Source organism: Stegostoma tigrinum, chromosome 38, assembly GCF_030684315.1.
Source record: "Stegostoma tigrinum isolate sSteTig4 chromosome 38, sSteTig4.hap1, whole genome shotgun sequence".
Taxonomy (NCBI): Eukaryota; Metazoa; Chordata; class Chondrichthyes; order Orectolobiformes; family Stegostomatidae; genus Stegostoma; species Stegostoma tigrinum.
The window spans coordinates 1,090,744-1,108,766 of NC_081391.1; the positions used below are offsets into that span (position 1 = coordinate 1,090,744).

The 18,023-nt window shown below is 43.9% G+C and overlaps 1 protein-coding gene across 5 annotated transcripts in view; it reads right to left on the reverse strand.

The window, feature by feature from the left end:
• The window catches only part of sun2 (Sad1 and UNC84 domain containing 2), a 90,466-nt gene extending 72,651 nt beyond the window's left edge, over positions 1 to 17,815 (reverse strand). For 3 of the 5 annotated variants that reach the window (XM_059640472.1, XM_059640470.1, XM_048521279.1), the window contains exons 1-3: positions 17,242 to 17,692; positions 11,642 to 11,769; positions 3,168 to 3,336 (exon numbers count right to left, since the gene is read on the reverse strand). In XM_059640472.1, coding sequence (XP_059496455.1) covers positions 3,168 to 3,289 — 122 coding nt within the window. In that variant the 5' untranslated portion in view covers positions 3,290 to 3,336; positions 11,642 to 11,769; positions 17,242 to 17,692. Of the gene's footprint in view, positions 1 to 3,167; positions 3,337 to 11,641; positions 11,770 to 17,241; positions 17,693 to 17,714 lie in introns of those variants that run through there. The other 2 variants (XM_048521278.1, XM_048521280.1) reach the window with 2 other exon arrangements.
• Between the last annotated feature and the right edge of the window lie 208 nt (positions 17,816 to 18,023).

Here is an 18,023-nt window from a genome sequence, read left to right on the forward strand (position 1 = left end):
ATACATAACCTGACCTCCATCTGGCCCTTTTGCATCAACTCTTAAAAAGGGTCTGCTTTAGAAATGCTTGCCCAGCCACGCCATAGCTTTCAGGGAAATGAAGAAACAACTACCATTTTCTCAGGTGTTGGCACAGTATGATCCCAAGTGAGATCAGATATTGACATGCAATGCTTCACTGTACAGAACTGGGATAACATTAGCTCATAAGTGTCCAAATGGAGAGGAACACTCAATAGCACATCCGTCCAGGACTTTAGCTAATGCAGAGTGTAAATATGTCCAGATAGAGAAAACAAAAGTTTTACCATTGTATTTGAATTCAAGAAGTTCCAACAATACCTTTATGGGCATATTTGTAATAATAATGGACCACAAACCTCTGCCAGGGTTACTTAAACAGGACAAGACAGTGCCTACTATAGTTTCAGGCTGATTTCAGTGGTGGGTTCTAATTACATGCTGGAACACCATCTGGGATGCCAAATGGCACATGCAGATGCATTACACCATCTCCAGCTGGCAGATATACCACCAGTGAACCACCCCTGAAGTGTCCATAAGATTCTAAATTTTCTGGAGACACTTCTAGTTACAGATGACAATACAGACTTTGAACATTGAAAGATTCAGTCCTGGCAGAAGTGAAAAAGCCAGAAGTGATGGGGGAAACCAAAAATCTATCGCAACCAGAACTGAAGCCTTTTTGGACCAAAGAAACCAGATTTCAGTAGAGGAAAGCATATTACTCTGGGGAGCAAGAGTGACTGTCCACAGCAAAGGTCGCTGCTAGGTACTCTCCGAATTCCAAAAGAGTCATCCAGGGATTTCCAAAATGAAGGTGCTGGCCAGGACTGCATACAGACAAAGCTGTGTTGGCAGGACAGTGCCCAGAAGGACAGAAATTATCACCAGCCACTCCCTCACATTCATTGAAACGGCTATGTCAATGCTAGACCCAGTTACTCAGCGACTGTGCAGCAGGTTTTTTCATGGGCTCAATGTTCTTAGTTTTCATGGACACCCACCCAAAATGACTGGACATGCATAGGGTTCATTCGTCAAGCAGTGTGATGGTAGAAAAACTGCCTGAATCTTTTGCAATACACAGGCGCCCAGAAGCGTTGGTCACGGATAACAGCCGATTGTTTACCAGCAGGGAATTTGAGTATTTCCTAAAGTCAAATGGTGTTTGACATAAAGAGGACATCTCCATACTACCCACCATCCAATGATCTGGATGAAAAAGCAGTGCAAACTTGGAAAGGTGGCTAAAGGAAAAGCTTACAGCTTCACAAGACACCAAACTGCCTAGTTCCTACTTGATTATAGGACCATCCCTCGTGCAACTAGAGAGTTTGCGCCACTAGAGTTGCTAATAGGAAGAACGCTCCACACAAGGTTAAATCTGATCTTCCCAGACAGGGCAGGGGGGGGGGGGTGTTGGAGGAGAAGGTGGTGGTGGTGGTGTGGTGGGAATCAGAAATGCCAATGCTGGACACAAGACTCCATTAAGGTGAAAGACAGAGTTTACAGCAGGGATTGAGATTGGGTTCAGTAACCATGGGAATGGACCATAAGAAAGCTGCAAACTTCCAAACAGGGCAGCAGCAAAATGTTTTAGAAATGGTGGGAACTGCAGATGGTGGAGAATCTGAAATAACAAAGTACAGAGCTGGATGAACACAGTAGTCCAAGCAACATCAGAGGAGCAGGAAAGCTGATGTTTCAGGCCTAGACTTTTCTGAAGAAGGGTCTAGGCCTGAAACGTCAGCTTTCCTGCTCCTCTGATGCTGCTTGGCCTGCTGTGTTCATCCAGCTCTTCACCTTGTTACATCAGCAGCAAAATGTGCCTGGCTTCTCAAATCCCCTTCTGACTGTTCCAGAAACCACAGGCTCTCCCTGTCCACCAAATGTTGAAGATACCTTGGAATCTGAGACAGACACAGTAATGTTACTGTCTCGATGGCTTTGCCACCTGGAGAAGAGAAGGAATTTCCTCCAGGACACTCTGGGCACAAGAGGGTGAGGTAACGTGGCTTACGCACCACCCATATCAGACACAGAGTTGGAACAACATGATTCAGTGTTAAAAAACCCAGCTACAAAAACAAAAGGCCAGCCAGCCTATGTCCTCAGACTCAGAGCAGGGGGTATGTAGTTCCTGTAACAAGGTCAACCAGGTGGTCCTCAGGATATGACTTCCTTGATTGAGGATATTAATCTGAATCAGTCAGGGAGCCTTGGCTGACAGGTAGTCCAGATAGGCTGGAGATTGTGCAGAGGGGCTTATAAAAAGAGGCTGTCAGGACTAAAAAAACATGTTTGGACAAAAGACGGGGTAAACAGTTGGTTTTCAATGGATTGGAATTATGTGGAGCATTGATAAAGCAACTACAAACAACCTATTCACCTTGTCAGAGGGATAGAAAATCAAGAGGCCATCAATTTAAAGAAATTGGTCAAAAGATCAGTGGGAGAGGAGGATTTTTTTTCTATAGGGTGGTCGATATTAGGAACTCATTGCCTGAAAGGATAGTAGAGGCAGAAATTCTTACCACATTCGAAAGGCTTAAATGCGTATTGAAAAAGTCATGATATGCTGGTTGATGGCTTTACAGCACGAAGGTGAAGAGGTTCATTAGCTCTTCATTTATTGGCAGGGGCATGGGAGGACCAAATGACCCGATTCTTTGTTCTCAAAGATCTAGGATTTTCTATGTCTATAAAAAGATAAAGAGCTGTGGTATCACTACCATTGCCAAATCATGGACCATTACAATGTGGTATCATCCTTTCTTCATATTGCCAGGCCAGGATTAGATTTCTTGATGTAGTTGTAACATCCCTATCTCTCGTACAGAAGGTCAGGGTTCAGGATGCAATGGGCACAGAGAAGGTTTGTGCTCTCAGCTAATATCCTCAACCAAGGAGAGCAGGATTTACAAATTCTCACCAAAAAAAAAAAAAAAAAAAAAAAAAAAAAATCGCTTCAACTTGATGATTTTACAGCAAAGATGGCACATTGTTTGCATTTTTGTTTCATTCTGCTTTGCTAGAGACAGAAGAGTATTGAACATGAATAACTGGGCAATAAACTGTTTCTGGAATGCCTGTTGTCTCTAGTTAACAGCAGATAGTACATTTTAAGAGCTAGTGAGACCCACCTGACAGCGCTCTCCTTGTAGGACACAACACTCCCGGTAACAGATCCACCACTGCTGCTTGAGGCATCATCATCATCTTGATAATAACCACTTGTTGCAAGACGTGTGCTACGCCGCGACATCCTCTGGGGAGTTTGTATATTCTCACACCAAGGGTCGATAACTCAAACTAAAAATCAAAACAAAAGCGCGATCCATCAACACTGACACTAGCTGACAATTCAGACTTAAAAACCTAATAGCCCATATATAGTTTGCCAAAGCAGCACAGTGCTGGTGGGATGGGGACAGGTCCATCACTGTGGCACATGGATTCAGAACAATGCATGTATGTATTGACATTTGTACTTTGGTTCTGTGTTGGAGATACAGAGTAACACATGTTTTTTTTTAAAATCTTGCTAATAAATACAGCAGTTGTGTTTAATCACTAGAATAATTCAGACTTAAAAATCCTAATTATGGGAGAGACTCAAATCAATAATTTACTCTCCCAATCTCGAATTGAGTTGTTAGGCTTTTTCTCATTCCTCCAATCATATTTACAGGTTGAGTAATGCAGAAGTAGTGAGAAAACAAGAATGTCAGAACTGCAGGAACTGTCATTGCAACATAAAAGCACTGATTACACCACCAGCAGTTCCCAGAGGCACTCCTCTTTGTAGACAGACTCAAACACAAGGATAGTAGCTTCAGCAAAGAGCAGCCACAAGACCAGTGACTGCCAGTCACTCCCTCACCACAAGCTGAGTACAAACAGCATCAAATGCTGCTGACATGACAAGGCAAGAGCAGACTGGTGTCAGTATTGCATAGTACGGATAGGCAAGTTTGCTCCTGCTAGCTAAGGAATTAGAACCTGGGTCAGAAACTCAGAACAAGAGGTCCAATCATTTAGGATTGAGAAGAGGAGATATGTCTTCATTTTATTGTTAAACTTTGAGTTCTCCACCCCAAAGAGCTGTGGATACTCCATCATGGAGTTCGTTTCTAGTTCAGACAGATATGCATTTGGTTCCCAAAGGAATAGAGGATTATGGGGAGGGCGTGTGAAGGAGCAGCTGAAGCCCAAGATCACCAGCGATCATATTAAATTTCAGAACAAGCTTGAGGCTACAAGATTATTTTTTATGTTACATATGTTCTTGTCAAGTCAAAGATATATTCCTGTTGCTGTTCTCTAAATTCTCAATGTGAAAATTCCCATTGCTGAAACATCATGTGAACGAAATGTGAGACACCTGCCACTATTACATCACCAGATTGCGGCAAGACACTGCCCAATGGCTTTTGTCACCAATCAGCCCCTTTCCTCCAAATGCCACGGTTCAGCTCTATGCACCTCAGGACCATTAAATTCCAAATATAGTCTCTGTCTATCTTTCTCAGCACTAGTCCTGGCCCTGTCTCTCTCTTGGCACTGGCCCTAATCCTCAGTCCTTCCCCCCTCTTTCAGTACTGACCCCAACCTTCCCTGCCTTGGTACTGATCCTAATCCTCAGACAGTCCATTATCCCTCTTTCTCTCCCCAAGCTCTATTTCTCTCCAGACCTATTGCCTTCAGCAATGTCAATATCCTTTCGAATAACCAGGTTTCCTGAACTAAACACAACAGAACAGTTTTCCAGAGAAAACAGGAAATGCAGATGCTGGAGGATCCGAGCTAACAAGGTGTGGAGCTGGATGAACAAGGCAGGCCAAGCAGCACCTTAGGAGCAGGAAAGCTGACGTTTCAGGCCTAGACCCTTCATCAAAAATGGGGGAGGGGAAGGGGGTTCTGAAATAAATAGGGAGAAGGGGGGGGGGGGTGGATCAAAAATGGATAGAGGAGAAGACAGGTGAAGAGGAGACAGACAAGTTAAAGAGGTGGGGATGGAGCCAGTAAAAGGAGAGTGTAGGTGGGGAAGTAGGGAGGAGATAGGTCAGTCCAGGGAGGACGGACAGGTCAAGGGGGCAGCATGAGGTTAGTAGGTAGGAGATGGGGGTGGGGCTTGAGGTGGGAGGAGGGGAAGAACAGGTTAGGGAGGCAGGGATGAGCTGGGCTGATCTTGGGACGCGGTGGGGCGGGGGAGAGATTTTGAAGCTTGTGAAATCCACATTGATACCATTGGACTGCAGGGTTCCCAAGCGAAATAAGAGTTGCTGTTCCTTCGGGTGACATTGTTGTGGCACTGCAGGAGGCCCAGGATGGACATGTCGTCTGAGGAATGGGAGGGGGAGTTGAAATGGTTCGCGACTGGGAGGTTCAGCTGTTTATTGAGAACCAAGCATAGGCGTTCTACAAAGCGGTCCCCAAGCCTCCGCGTGGTTTCCCCAATGTAGAGGAGGCCACAATGGGTACAGTGGATGCAGTATACCAGATTAGCAGATGTGCAGGTGAACCTCTGCTTGATGTGGAAAGTCTTCTTGGGGCCTGGGGTGGGGGTGAGGGAGGTGGTATCGGGACAGGTGTTGCACTTCCTGCGGTTGCAGGGAAGTGTGCCGGGTGTGGTGGGGCTGGAGGGGACTGTGGAGCAGACGAGGGAGTCACAGAGAAAGTGGTCTTTCCGGAAAGCAGACAAGGGTGGGGAAGGAAAAATGTCTTTGGTGGTGGGGTCAGATTTTAGGTGGCGAAAGTGTCAGAGGACAGTTTTCCAATTCATTCTTCTTGCCACAGCACTTTGGAAGTGCTACAAGCCCCTCACTATAATCCTTTCATCTTAATTGAATAAAAGAAATTCTAACTTTCAAGTATGGTCTTGCCAGAGATACCCAAGACCCACTACAAACTCTAACATTAAACCAAAACACTACCTCATGGATTCTTTTACACCGTACAATTAGCCTGCACACTTACCACTTACACCAAGAGGAAGATAGCAGCAACTCGTATCAGAGACAGATAAGATCTCAGTCAGCACTGACCTCAGGATATGTGACAATTGCTGAACTATATACAAGCTGTTACTTACGCTAAGAATTTATACTAAAAGTCACGCACAACAGCAAACTAGGGCAGATGCTGGAAATATGATTGTTTTACAAAATTTGGATAAACTCAAAACTGCAAAAGGTTCTCAGCATAAAATATTAACTGTTTCTCTCTACTGATACCACTTGACCTGCTGAGTATTTCTAGCCATTTTTATTATTACTAATGAAAAGGCTACTTATTTCAAAGAATTTCACTACACAATGTCCCTGTCCATCAATTATCAGTCTTCCTAAATCACAAGAACAATTTATATTATGAACAACAGGAATCCACAAACAATAAGACACTAGGCATGAAACAGTAAGTTTTTGCAGTGCCATGCAACCTACAGGTTAGTGTGTTGTTCTTTCAGTGGGTTCACAATATAGATCTTTAATTTCTATTTCATGTTTTGTGGGCTATTGGGAAGATATTTTTAGTTTCATTTGAGAGTTTCAGGCTGTAGTACTAAGAAGTGTGGAGATGCAAGTTATTTGCATGAATTTTTGAGGTTTTGCAACCTTGACTTGAAGGACTGGGTTGGGGTTTAACAGTTCCATACATTATTAAAAACTATATTGTTGCCTACCAATGAATCCAGTAACACAGAAACAGAACAATCCAGAGAAAACTGTGCTGTATGAGTGTGTGAAGGACTGCTAGGCACTGGCTTTATGGAAGACATGTAGCTGTTGCTCTGAAATTAAAGTGAAGTAATGGTTGGTTTAGTGTTTTGCTCACTTCAGGTGTCAGGGCAAGATACAGGCTTAAGAAAAATAACAACCAGTGACTGCAGAGAATTTTTCCAAAAGGAAACCTTACAAATCTACTCCAAAAACTTAGAAAAGGAAAACAGTTGGAGTATCAGTTTGAATCACAGAATCCCTACAATGTGGATGGGCCAAATGACCACCTTCAAGTCTCACTGATCCTCAGAGTTTGAGTCTGAGCAATAAGCCTTAGTAGAGAGACATCGTAACACTTCCCTAAGGTTTGGGTGTTTGCAAAGTAATGCTGAAATAAAAAGAATAATATGAATTTGAAACCTTATCTGATGTCTGTAACAAAATCTTTCCAACCTTTTGTTTTGTCTAATGTAATGTCATTTGTGTTACAAAAGCCAGGTTTCATTCCAACATCTGACTTGTACCCTATTAAGATCAGTTGGGATCATTATAAGTAGGCCAATAGGCTGTGCATACGGTTTCACACAGAGATCATTAGTATCACACAGTCAGTATTATGCTTCTAGTGAGTTTGAGATGTACAAACAGCGTCACACAAATACACAGCACGTTCGGTTGAACTCATCTGTGCTGACCAGACATTCCAATCATAGAGTCCCATATCCCTTTAAACCCTTCCTATTCATGTACCAGAGATAACAAGGTATACAGCTGGATGAACACAGCAGGCCAAGCAGCATCAGAGGAGCAAGAAAGCTGACGTTTCAGGCCTAGACCCTTCTTCAGAAAAGTCTAGGCCCGAAACGTCAGCTTTCCTGCTCGGCCTGCTGTGTTCATCCTGCTCTACACCTTGTTATCTCAGATTCTCCAGTATCTGCAGTTCCTACTATCTCTATTCATGTACCATCCAGGTGACTTTTAAATGTTAAAATTGTACTGGCCTTCACCACTTCCTCTGTGGCAAAGAGCTGCAGGTGCAATGTTACATCAGTGGGTTTTACACAGGTGCTTCCTCGGTCTGAGTTACATACAAATGTGACAGAACTAGAGCGTCACTAAGATCACCATTCAAAAAGCACAGTATGTAAAGCAAGCTCAAAGGTTGGAACAGCAGAGACCATACTGAATAACAGTTATGGCTTTATCAATATTAGACTATTTGTTGTATGTGGTTAATCAGAGCTCTAAACACTCCATATCATCATCATTCTATCTGGCTGGCAACATTGAAAGTAGCACTGATACAGAGGGTGACATTAATAAAAGACAATATTGCCAGAATTTCAAGCAAGCAAAGTGTGAATGAAAATCGGGAAAAGCAAGTCAAAAAAATGCTGGTGGGAGCACCCATAGGCCCCCTAACTGTAGTTGTGCTGTTGGACAAAGCACTAAATCACAAATTAGACACTAGAACACAAGGAGTGTAATAGCTGTGGGGAAATGTGGATCTTCACATGTAGACCAATTGTTGCAAAAGTGCCTGGAAGAGGATTTGTAAAACTCTTGTGACACTTTCCGAAGCAACATGTTCCGGACCCAACTGAGAATAAAGTCATTTTAAAGCTAGTATTTCATAATGAGACTGTACAAAGTAATCCCAAAGATTTGCTCAGAAATAGTGATTTTAACATAATCATAATAAGTGAATTCTATGTAGCCATATGACCAATGATATAGGAAGAAACAGAAATAAGAACCCACAAACAGGCTTTAGGAAGTTATAGGAAATTGAAAAGCAGGGCTTCAAATATAGCAACCTCCAGACTAACCCTGGTGCTACACAGTCATAAGTATAAGAATAGAAGCAGAGAGCCGAAGAATGCATGGCTTGAGGAGATGGTGCAGGATGAGGGTTTTAGATTCGGGGTGCATTGGGAATGTCTTTGTGAAGGGAGGACTTGTACAAGATGGATATTTTACATCTGACTAGAAACTAGCAGAGGTTGACTAATGCTGTTAGGGTGGATTTAAATTAGATTGGCTAGAGCATGGATCCTAGCAAGTAGCTCCGAGGGGGAAGGGAAGCCAACACGGCATTAGAAGTTAATACCTGACTGAGTCTGGTAGACAGAGGAAACACAGGCTAGATAGAAAAGTAATGAGTTTAGCAAGGTTAAGTGGAACATATTTTAATCCAAGAAGCCTGAGGAATAAAACAGATGACCTGAGAGCACAGATCGACGTGTGGGAGTATGATATCATAACTATGACCAAGACAGACAAGACTGGCAGATCAATTTTCCTGGTTCTCGGGTGTTCAGACAAGACTTGGGCCGAGGAGGTTTGCATCATTGGTCAGTGAATTAATAGCAGTGAGAAGACTTGATATCTTGAAAGGATCAAAAGGCCAACTGGGTAGATGTAAAGAAACACAAGAGGAGCAAGTATGCTGTTGGTGTGTACTACAGGCCCCCAAAAGAGTGAGGTAGAGATAGAAGATCAAATGTTTTTAAAAAAAGTGAGGATAATAAGGTCATTACTGAGGTCAGAGTGAAAATTTGTAGCAGTTTTGGATGTCTGTCTGCTCGCCAAGCCAATTGTTCTGTGGTGCACGAATGTTTCCTTACCATTCCTTGGCAACATCATCAGTGCAACCCCTCAAAGCATTGCTGTTCTGCTCTGTTCCAAATTTATGATCCTCTGATGCGATGGTCTTGTCACTTCAGGTTCTGTTTTCTTTTTGAAGTAGCAGTCTGCATACTTGGTCTATTTCTATGCGTTTGTTACTGGAGTCCCACACTGAGAACCAGGCCTCCAAAAATACCTTTGCATGTCTGTTGGTCATTTGTCCCAGTCAAACTGATAGCCTTCACTGTCTGCGTGTATTCAGGCAAGTGAATATTGGTCGTGTTTTTTTACTACCAGCTGGCATTCCTGTATCCTAGACGTCAGTGGTCTAACGTGATGTTTATTGCACTCTCAGCCTGGGATTCTGAGTATCGCGTTAGTCCTGTCTGCTGTCAGCATAGGTCTTTAATCTTTGATAGCATTTGATGCAGGTTTGTGTCCAATCGTGATCCTATTTTGTCTAAGGAGTCTGGTTGTCATTTCTGATATAGTTTTGATGCAGGATAGCGTTACTAGTGTCTTCTGTTGTAGCGTGTCCTCTGACTCATTTGTTTTGTAGGCATTGCAGTCCTACATCAAAATGCAAATCAAACAGGACTAACATGATATACAGAATGCCAGGGTGAGAGCACAATAAACATCACATTAGACCTCTGACGACCAGGATACATGAACACCAGCTGGCAGTAAGACATGACCAATATTCACTTGTCTTGACAGACACAGACAAATGTAGGTCATCAGTTCGACTGGGACAAAGTAAACAACAGACATGCAAGGAAATTTCTGAAGGCCTGGTTCTCAACATGTAACTCCATTAACAACCACTTAGAAATAGACCCCATATACAGACTGCTGCCAAAAAAGCCAGAACCAGAAGTAACAAGACCCACCACACCAGGGGATCATATAAATTCAGAATGGAGCAGAACACCAGTGCTTCGATTAGAGGTCACACTGATGATGTTGCCTAGAATGGTAACGACATGTCTGCACACTATGGAACAACTGGCTTGACAAGCAAACAAACAACTGCATATGGTAGTAATAGGATGGGATTTTACATGCCAAATACTAACTGGGCTAGTTTCACTGTACAAGTTAGGAAACAAACAAAATTCTTAAGTTGCCTTTATTTCCCAATACATTGAAAGCCCAACTAGGGAAGGTTAATTCTGAACGTATATTCAGAAATGAGTCCAAGCAGGTGGAAGGTGCATCAGGCAGGAGATTTGACCATAAACTCAGTTAAACTTCAGGTGGTTATGAAAAAAAGATAAAGGAGGACTGGGGGTGAAAACATTGAACCAAGAAAAGGCTAAGATGAGATATGATTTGGTCCATATAGACAGAGGCCAGCTATTAGCAAATGAAGTTGTGTCAGAGTAATGTGAGGTATAAATGTGGAGCTGGAAAAGTATAGCCAGTCAGACAACATCTGAGGAGCAGGAAAGCCAATGTTTGGGGCCGAAGGACTTCAGCCCCAAATTCTGACTTTCCTGCTCATCGGATGTTGTCTGACCTGCTGTGCTTTTCCAGCACCACCAATATTGACTCTGGCTTCCAGCATTTGCAGTTACTACTGTCTCGGGGGCAGGGGAGCGATTTCTGCTCTCAAGGGTGAGTAATCTTTGGAATTTTCTTCCCTAGGTAGAAGTAGGGGCTGGTTCATTGAACATGTTCAAGGAACCAGGGTTATGATGGGGATAGACAGGAAAGTGGAGTGGGGCCAACATTCAAATCAGCCATAATCTTATTGAATGGTAGAGCAAGCTCACGGACCTAGATGATCTATTCCTCTCCTTTGATATTCATATGTAACGCAGGCAGTTTAGCAAATGCTCACCAGTTTAAATCCCTGGTGAGAGATAGTTGCCCTATGGTGAGACGCTGAGTAAACCGAGTCTCATTCTTTGGAGTTTTGAAGCTGTGATTTCATTTGCTGATAGAAGATTCTGAAGTAGCTTGAAAAGGTCAACACAGACTATCTCCCTCTAATTGAAGAATCTAAAGCACAAGTCTTAAGATAAGGGGACAATTGTGGGACTGAGCCAAGATGTCTTTACTTGAAGGGTTGCAAATCTTTGGAAATCCTGAGGGGGTTTTGGAGTTTCCACTGAATACATTTAAGGCTGGTTTGGAGAATACACAGGACCGTGGACTAGAGGCCCACGGTCAGTCATGGTTGTATTGACTTGCAGAACAGGGGTGTGGGCTGAATGACCTAATCCTACTTTGATTTGATTATATTCTTTAAAAAAAATTACCCATGTGAAGTTGATGCATCCAAGTCAATGAGGCAAGTTTAGTGGAAATTCCAGGGGCCCTTGACAGAATTTTCCAATCCTCCTTCAAAATGGTGCCAGAAAGCTGGAGGATTGCAAATGTCACAGCCCTGTTTAAAGAAAAACAAAGTTATAAACCGGTAACTATAATCTACTCAGTCTAACAATCCATGGTAGGGAACTTTATAGCAAGAATACAACAAAACTAAATTAACTGGCAATTAAAGGAGTACAGATTAATTTGTTAAAGACATTTGATAAATGCAAATTGTGATTGATTAATTTAGAATGATTCCAATTCCAAAATAACTATCATACTATTACTTAAAATATTTTGACATTGCACATATTGATTTACAAAATGGCATTTGGCAGAGGACATCATAGACCTAGGAGGAATATTCCATCAACTTCCCGACTTGTGCCTTGGGCATGTTTTGAGGAGTCAGGAGGAGGGGGTTACTTGGTGCAGGATTCCTCACTTGACCTGCTCTTGAAGACACTGTATTTATATGGCGAGTCCAGTTCAGTTTCTGGGCCAATGGTAAAGCCCAGGATATTTACACTAGGGAAGTCAGAAATGGCAATGCCATCGAGTGTCAAAGGGTTAGATTCTCTCGGAGATGGGTCAACATTTTTATTGATGATTGAGTGTAAACTGATGGGATTGAAGAGTCAGAGCTGTACAGCATGGAAACAGACCCCTTGGTCCAACTTGTCCACACCAACCAGATACCCTAAATCTAGTTAACAAGGTGTAGAGCTGGATGAACACAGCAGGCCAAGCAGCATCATAGGAACAGGAAAGCTTTTTGCTCCTATGATGCTGCTTCGCCTGTGTTCATCCAGCTCTACATCTTGTTACCTCAGATTCTCTGGCATCTGCAGTTCCTACCATCCTAAAGCTAGTCCTATTTGCCAGTATTTGGTTCATATATCCCTAAACACTTCGTACTCATATATCCATCCAGATTGCATTTAACTGTTGTAATCATACCAGCCTCCACCACTTCCTCTGGTAGCTCGTTCCAGACACGCACCACCTTCCGTGTGAAAATGTTGCCCCTTAGGTCCCTTTAAAATCTTTCCCCTCTCACCTTCAACCTATGCCCTCTAGTTTTGGATTCCCTCACCCCAGGGAAATGACCTTGGCTATTCACCCTATCATTGTCCTTCATGGTTTTACGAGCTTCTAAACAGTCTCCCCTCAGCTTCCAATGTCATAAGGAAAACAGGTCCAGCCTCTCCCTATTATTCAAACTCTCCAACTCTGGCAACATCCTTCTAAGTCTTTTCTGAACCTTTTCAAGTTTTGCAACATCCTTCCTATAGCAGAGAGACCAGATTTGAACACAGTATTCCAAAAGTGACCTAACCAATATCCTGTACAGCCACATGACCTCTCAAGTCCTATACTCTATGCATGGACCAAAAAATAAAAAGGCAATCGTACCAAATTCCTCCTCACTACCCTGTTTACCTGCAACTCCATTTTCAGGGAATGGCAAACATGCATTCAAAAGTCTCTGTTTAGCAACACTCCCAGGACATCACCATTAAGTATAGAAGTCGTGGCCTGATTTGCCTTACTAAAATGCAGCACCACACATTTATCTAAACTAAATTCCATCCGCCACTCCTCAGCCTACTGGCCCATCTGATCAAGATCCCATTGTATGAGGTAAACTCCTTCACTGTCCGTACAACAATTTTGGCGTCATCTGCAAACTTACTAAACATAAACCCCACGTTCATAGCCAAATCATTTATGTAAAATGACAAAAAACAGCAGACCCAGCACCGATCCTTGTGACACACCACTGGTCACAGGCCTACAGTCTGTAAAGCAACCTTTCCCCCCACAGTGATCGAGAACGCCCTTGACCGCGTCTCCCGCAACACATCCCTCACACCCCGCCCCCGCCACAACCGCCCCAAGAGGATCCCCCTCGTTCTCACACACCACCCTACCAACGCCCGGATACAACGCATTATCCTCCAACACTTCCGCCATTTACAATCCGACCCCACCACCCAAGACATTTTTCCATCCCCTCCCCTGTCTGCTTTCCGGAGAGACCACTCTCTCCGTGACTCCCTTGTTCGCTCCACACTGCCCTCCAACTCCACCACACCCAGCACCTTCCCCTGCAACCGCAGGAAATGCTACACTTGTCCCCACACCTCCTCCCTCACCCCCATCCCAGGCCCAAGATGACATTCCACATTAAGCAGAGGTTCACCTGCACATCTGCCAATGTGGTATACTGCATCCACTGTACCCGGTGCAGCTTCCTCTACATTGGGGAAACCAAGCGGAGGCTTGGGGACCGCTTTGCAGAACACCTCCGCTCAGTTCGCAACAAACAACTGCACCTCCCAGTCGCAAACCATTTCCACTCCCCCTCCCATTCTCGAGATGACATGTCCATCATGGGCCTCCTGCACTGCCACAATGATGCCACCCAAAGGTTGCAGGAACAGCAACTCATATTCCGCCTGGGAACCCTGCAGCCATATGGTATCAATGTGGACTTCATCAGTTTCAAAATCTCCCCTTCCCCTACTGCATCCCTAACCCAGCCCAGTTCGTCCCCTCCCCCCACTGCACCACACAACCAGCCCAGCTCTTCCCCTCCACCCACTGCATCCCAAAACCAGTCCAACCTGTCTCTGCCTCCCTAACCGGTTCTTCCTCTCACCCATCCCTTCCTCCCACCCCAAGCCGCACCCCCAGCTACCTACTAACCTCATCCCACCTCCTTGACCTGTCCATCTTCCCTGGACTGACCTATCCCCTCCCTACCTCCCCACCTATCTTCTTTACTCTCCATCTTCGGTCCGCCTCCCCCTCTCTCCCTATTTATTCCAGTTCCCTCTCCCCATCCCCCTCTCTGATGAAGGGTCTAGGCCCGAAACGTCAGCTTTTGTGCTCCCGAGATGCTGCTTGGCCTGCTGTGTTCATCCAGCCTCACATTTTATTATCTTCCACCATCCCCCACTGGTTCCTACCTTCAAGCCAGTGTTGTATCCAAATAGCTAGTTGTCCCTCTTATTCCATGTGACCTAACCAGTCAAGTTGAATTTGTACCATTTTCCATGTACAAGACAGTCTTCCACATTGTCATGTAGATGCCAGTTATAACTCTGTTGGAACAGCTAGCTACAGATGTATAAAGTACTGGAGCACAAATTTTCAATATTATTGTGACAGCGTACAAGCTGATGGTTCAAGACAGGACAACTCATTATATAAAGAGTATTGGGAGAGCGCAGACTGTGTACCAGAATGATACCTGAATGACAAGAATCTCCAAAAACCCTCTGTCTTGAACCTACTCAATGATGCACTTCCACAGCCCTCTAAGGTAGAGAATACTAAAGATTCACCACTTCCCAAATGAAGAAATTCTTCCTCATCTCATTCTTAACAGCCTGATCCTTATCCTGAAGGTATGTTCCTGGTTCTAGACTCAACAACCAGGGGAAATATTCTATCTACATCCACCCTGTAAGAATTTTACATGTTTCATTACCTTCACCTTTGTTCCTTTGAAATGCTAAATAACATGGATTAGTTTCCTTGATCTATACTCATAATATATCCTGCCACCCGAGGGATTAATCTACTACCTCCATTACACTCATTCAAAAGTATATGCTTCTTCAGAAAAAAATGAAGATAGCTGTGTACTATACTCTAGAATCATAGAATCCATACAGTGTGGAAACAGGCCCTTCGGCCCAGCAAGTCCACACCGACCCTCAGAGCCTATACCCTATAGCCAGCCTAATCTATACATACCTGGACACTATGGGCAATTTAGCATGGCCAATCCAGCTAGCCTGCACAGCTTTGGACTGTGGGAGGTAACCACAGTATTCGGAGGAAACGCACGGAGGCATAAGGAGAACGTCTGTGTGGAATTGAACCCGGGTCCCTGGTGCTGTGAGACAGCAGTGCTAACCACTGTGCCACCGTGCCACTCTAGATGTTTTACCAAGGCTACAACTGTAGTAAGATATCTTCTGTACTAAGATTGCCCCAAAATGAAGGCTATCAAATGGTTTGCCTTTCCAATTGTTGGCTGCACTTGCTGATCCTTAGGGATTCATAGACACAGACCACCCAGATCCCTTTGAACATCTGAATTTCCCAGCCCCTCACTATTTAAGAAATATTCTGCAATTTTTGTGAAAAATGAACAACTTATTCATTATATTCCATCTGCCATGCTTTAGCCTAATCACTTCACTTGTTCAAATAAATCCACTTGAAACCTCCTGGTGCCCTTCATAATTTAAATTCTCAATCTGGTGTCATCAGGCAACTTGGAACTATTACAATCGGTCCATTCATCCAAATCATTTTTATAAATTTCAAATAGTTGTAGGCATAGCACTGGTCATTGGGATACCATACCATTAACAGCCTGTCAGTCTTTAAATAATCTACTGATTCCTACTCTCTGCTTTGCTTATTAAGCAACTCTTACCAATTTTTATAGACGTATCATAGCAAGCATTCAATCTGGATACACGATAGCATGGTTTGGACCTAACCCTTGCCAAGGCTGCAAGAAACTACAGAGAGTCATGGACACGGCCCAGTCCATCACACAGGCCAGCCTTCCATCCATTGACTCCATCTATACTTCTTGCTGCCTCAGCAAAGTGACCAGCATAATCAAGGACCCCTCCCACTCCAGTTATACTCTCTTCCACCCTTTGTCAATTCAAGAAGAGCTTCTTCCCTGCTGTAATTAGACTTCTGAACGACCTCCAATTTTAAACTTAATGTTGATCTCATTCTGTGCACCTTCTCTGCAGCCACAACATTGTATTCTTTGCTACGTTCTATTACCCTAATGCACTTTGCATGGTATGATCTGCCTGTACCGCACGCAAAACTTTTCATTGTACCTAGGCATACATGACAATAATAATAAGTCAATTCTCAATCCAAGAGTCCCCCACTCCCATGAAGTTAACCATCATTTATTAACTTCTTGCGGGATCCTAGCAAAAATGTTTTCTGAAAATCCAAACACCATATCTACTGATGCTGACATTTCAGGCCCAGACCCTTCTTTTCTGATGAAGGGTCTAGGCCCGAAACGTCAGCTTTTGTGCTCCTAAGATGACGCTTGCCTGCTGTTTCATTCAGCTCCACACTTTGTTATCACAGATAATGGCAACTGCAGATGCTGGAGAATCCGAGTAACTACTGATGCTCCTTTTTTCAAATCTACAAATTTTGAACAGCGATTAATTCTCAGTTCACCACTAAACTCATGAACCTTTCGATACAGCTTCATTGTTACACCCCAACATACAGGTTCTTGCAATCCTCCTTTCACGCTTCTCAGCGCACAATTAACACATGACAAAAAAAAACAGCTGAAGAAACTCAATAGCTCCGTCAGCATCTGTGGAGAGGAAACAGAGTCAATGTTTCGGGTCCAGGGACTCCTCTTCAGAACACCAAACCTGCTGAGTATCTTTCACTAACTCTGTTTTTGTTGCAGATTTCCGGCATTTTTTTGTCTAGTTAACCCATATGCCACTGTTTCTGCTTGTACCTCAGAATGCTTATTAACGGTGCACAATGTAGATTTGGCGCACTGTCTTTGCAAAAGGGGAGCAGATAAACCAGGGATTTCCAACCAGCGAAACTGTGTGCTCTGAAACCCAGGTACTTAGCTCATTCCTCGTTTCCAGGAACAAATTTGTAGCTGACATCGCAGGCTTCTCCTTCTAAGGGGAACAGAATACAACAGCACAAGGCCTGCGTTTTATGTCAGTTAAAGTAATCATATCAAGGAGCGGCCGCAAGAGTGGGCCAACAGGCTCCGGATAGGAGTGTCTGTCACAGATATGATTCCTCCATCCGCCAAGTTCCCGTCCTCAGGTTGATGTTTAGCTCCACACAGGACAGATGACCATCCGCTGCGCTGGAACCCACCGACTCAGACAGCAGCCTCCTGGGCTAAGTAAGGACCGGAACGAAACGACAATGAGCGCAGGGACACACCTACCTCCGGAACACACCTACCTGAAGCAAAAATAACGGCTCGTCTCACTCCCTCCACAAAATCAGACACGATCCCAGCCCGATCGAAAGGAACCTTCCCTGCCCCAATCAGAGGCCGATACCCATTGGACGGCTCAGATTCAATCAAAAGCAACGCTTCTCATTGGCTCTTTCATGCAAAGGCTTTCACTTCCTTGTGACAGTTTCAACTTTTAAAGGCACAGGCACCCAGTATTGCAGTGGCCCTTTTGTCCCGAAAGAGAATAATTCTTATTGGCGGACGACAGGATGAAATCTAACTCTTCGCAGTCAGGCCGATACAGAGATGCT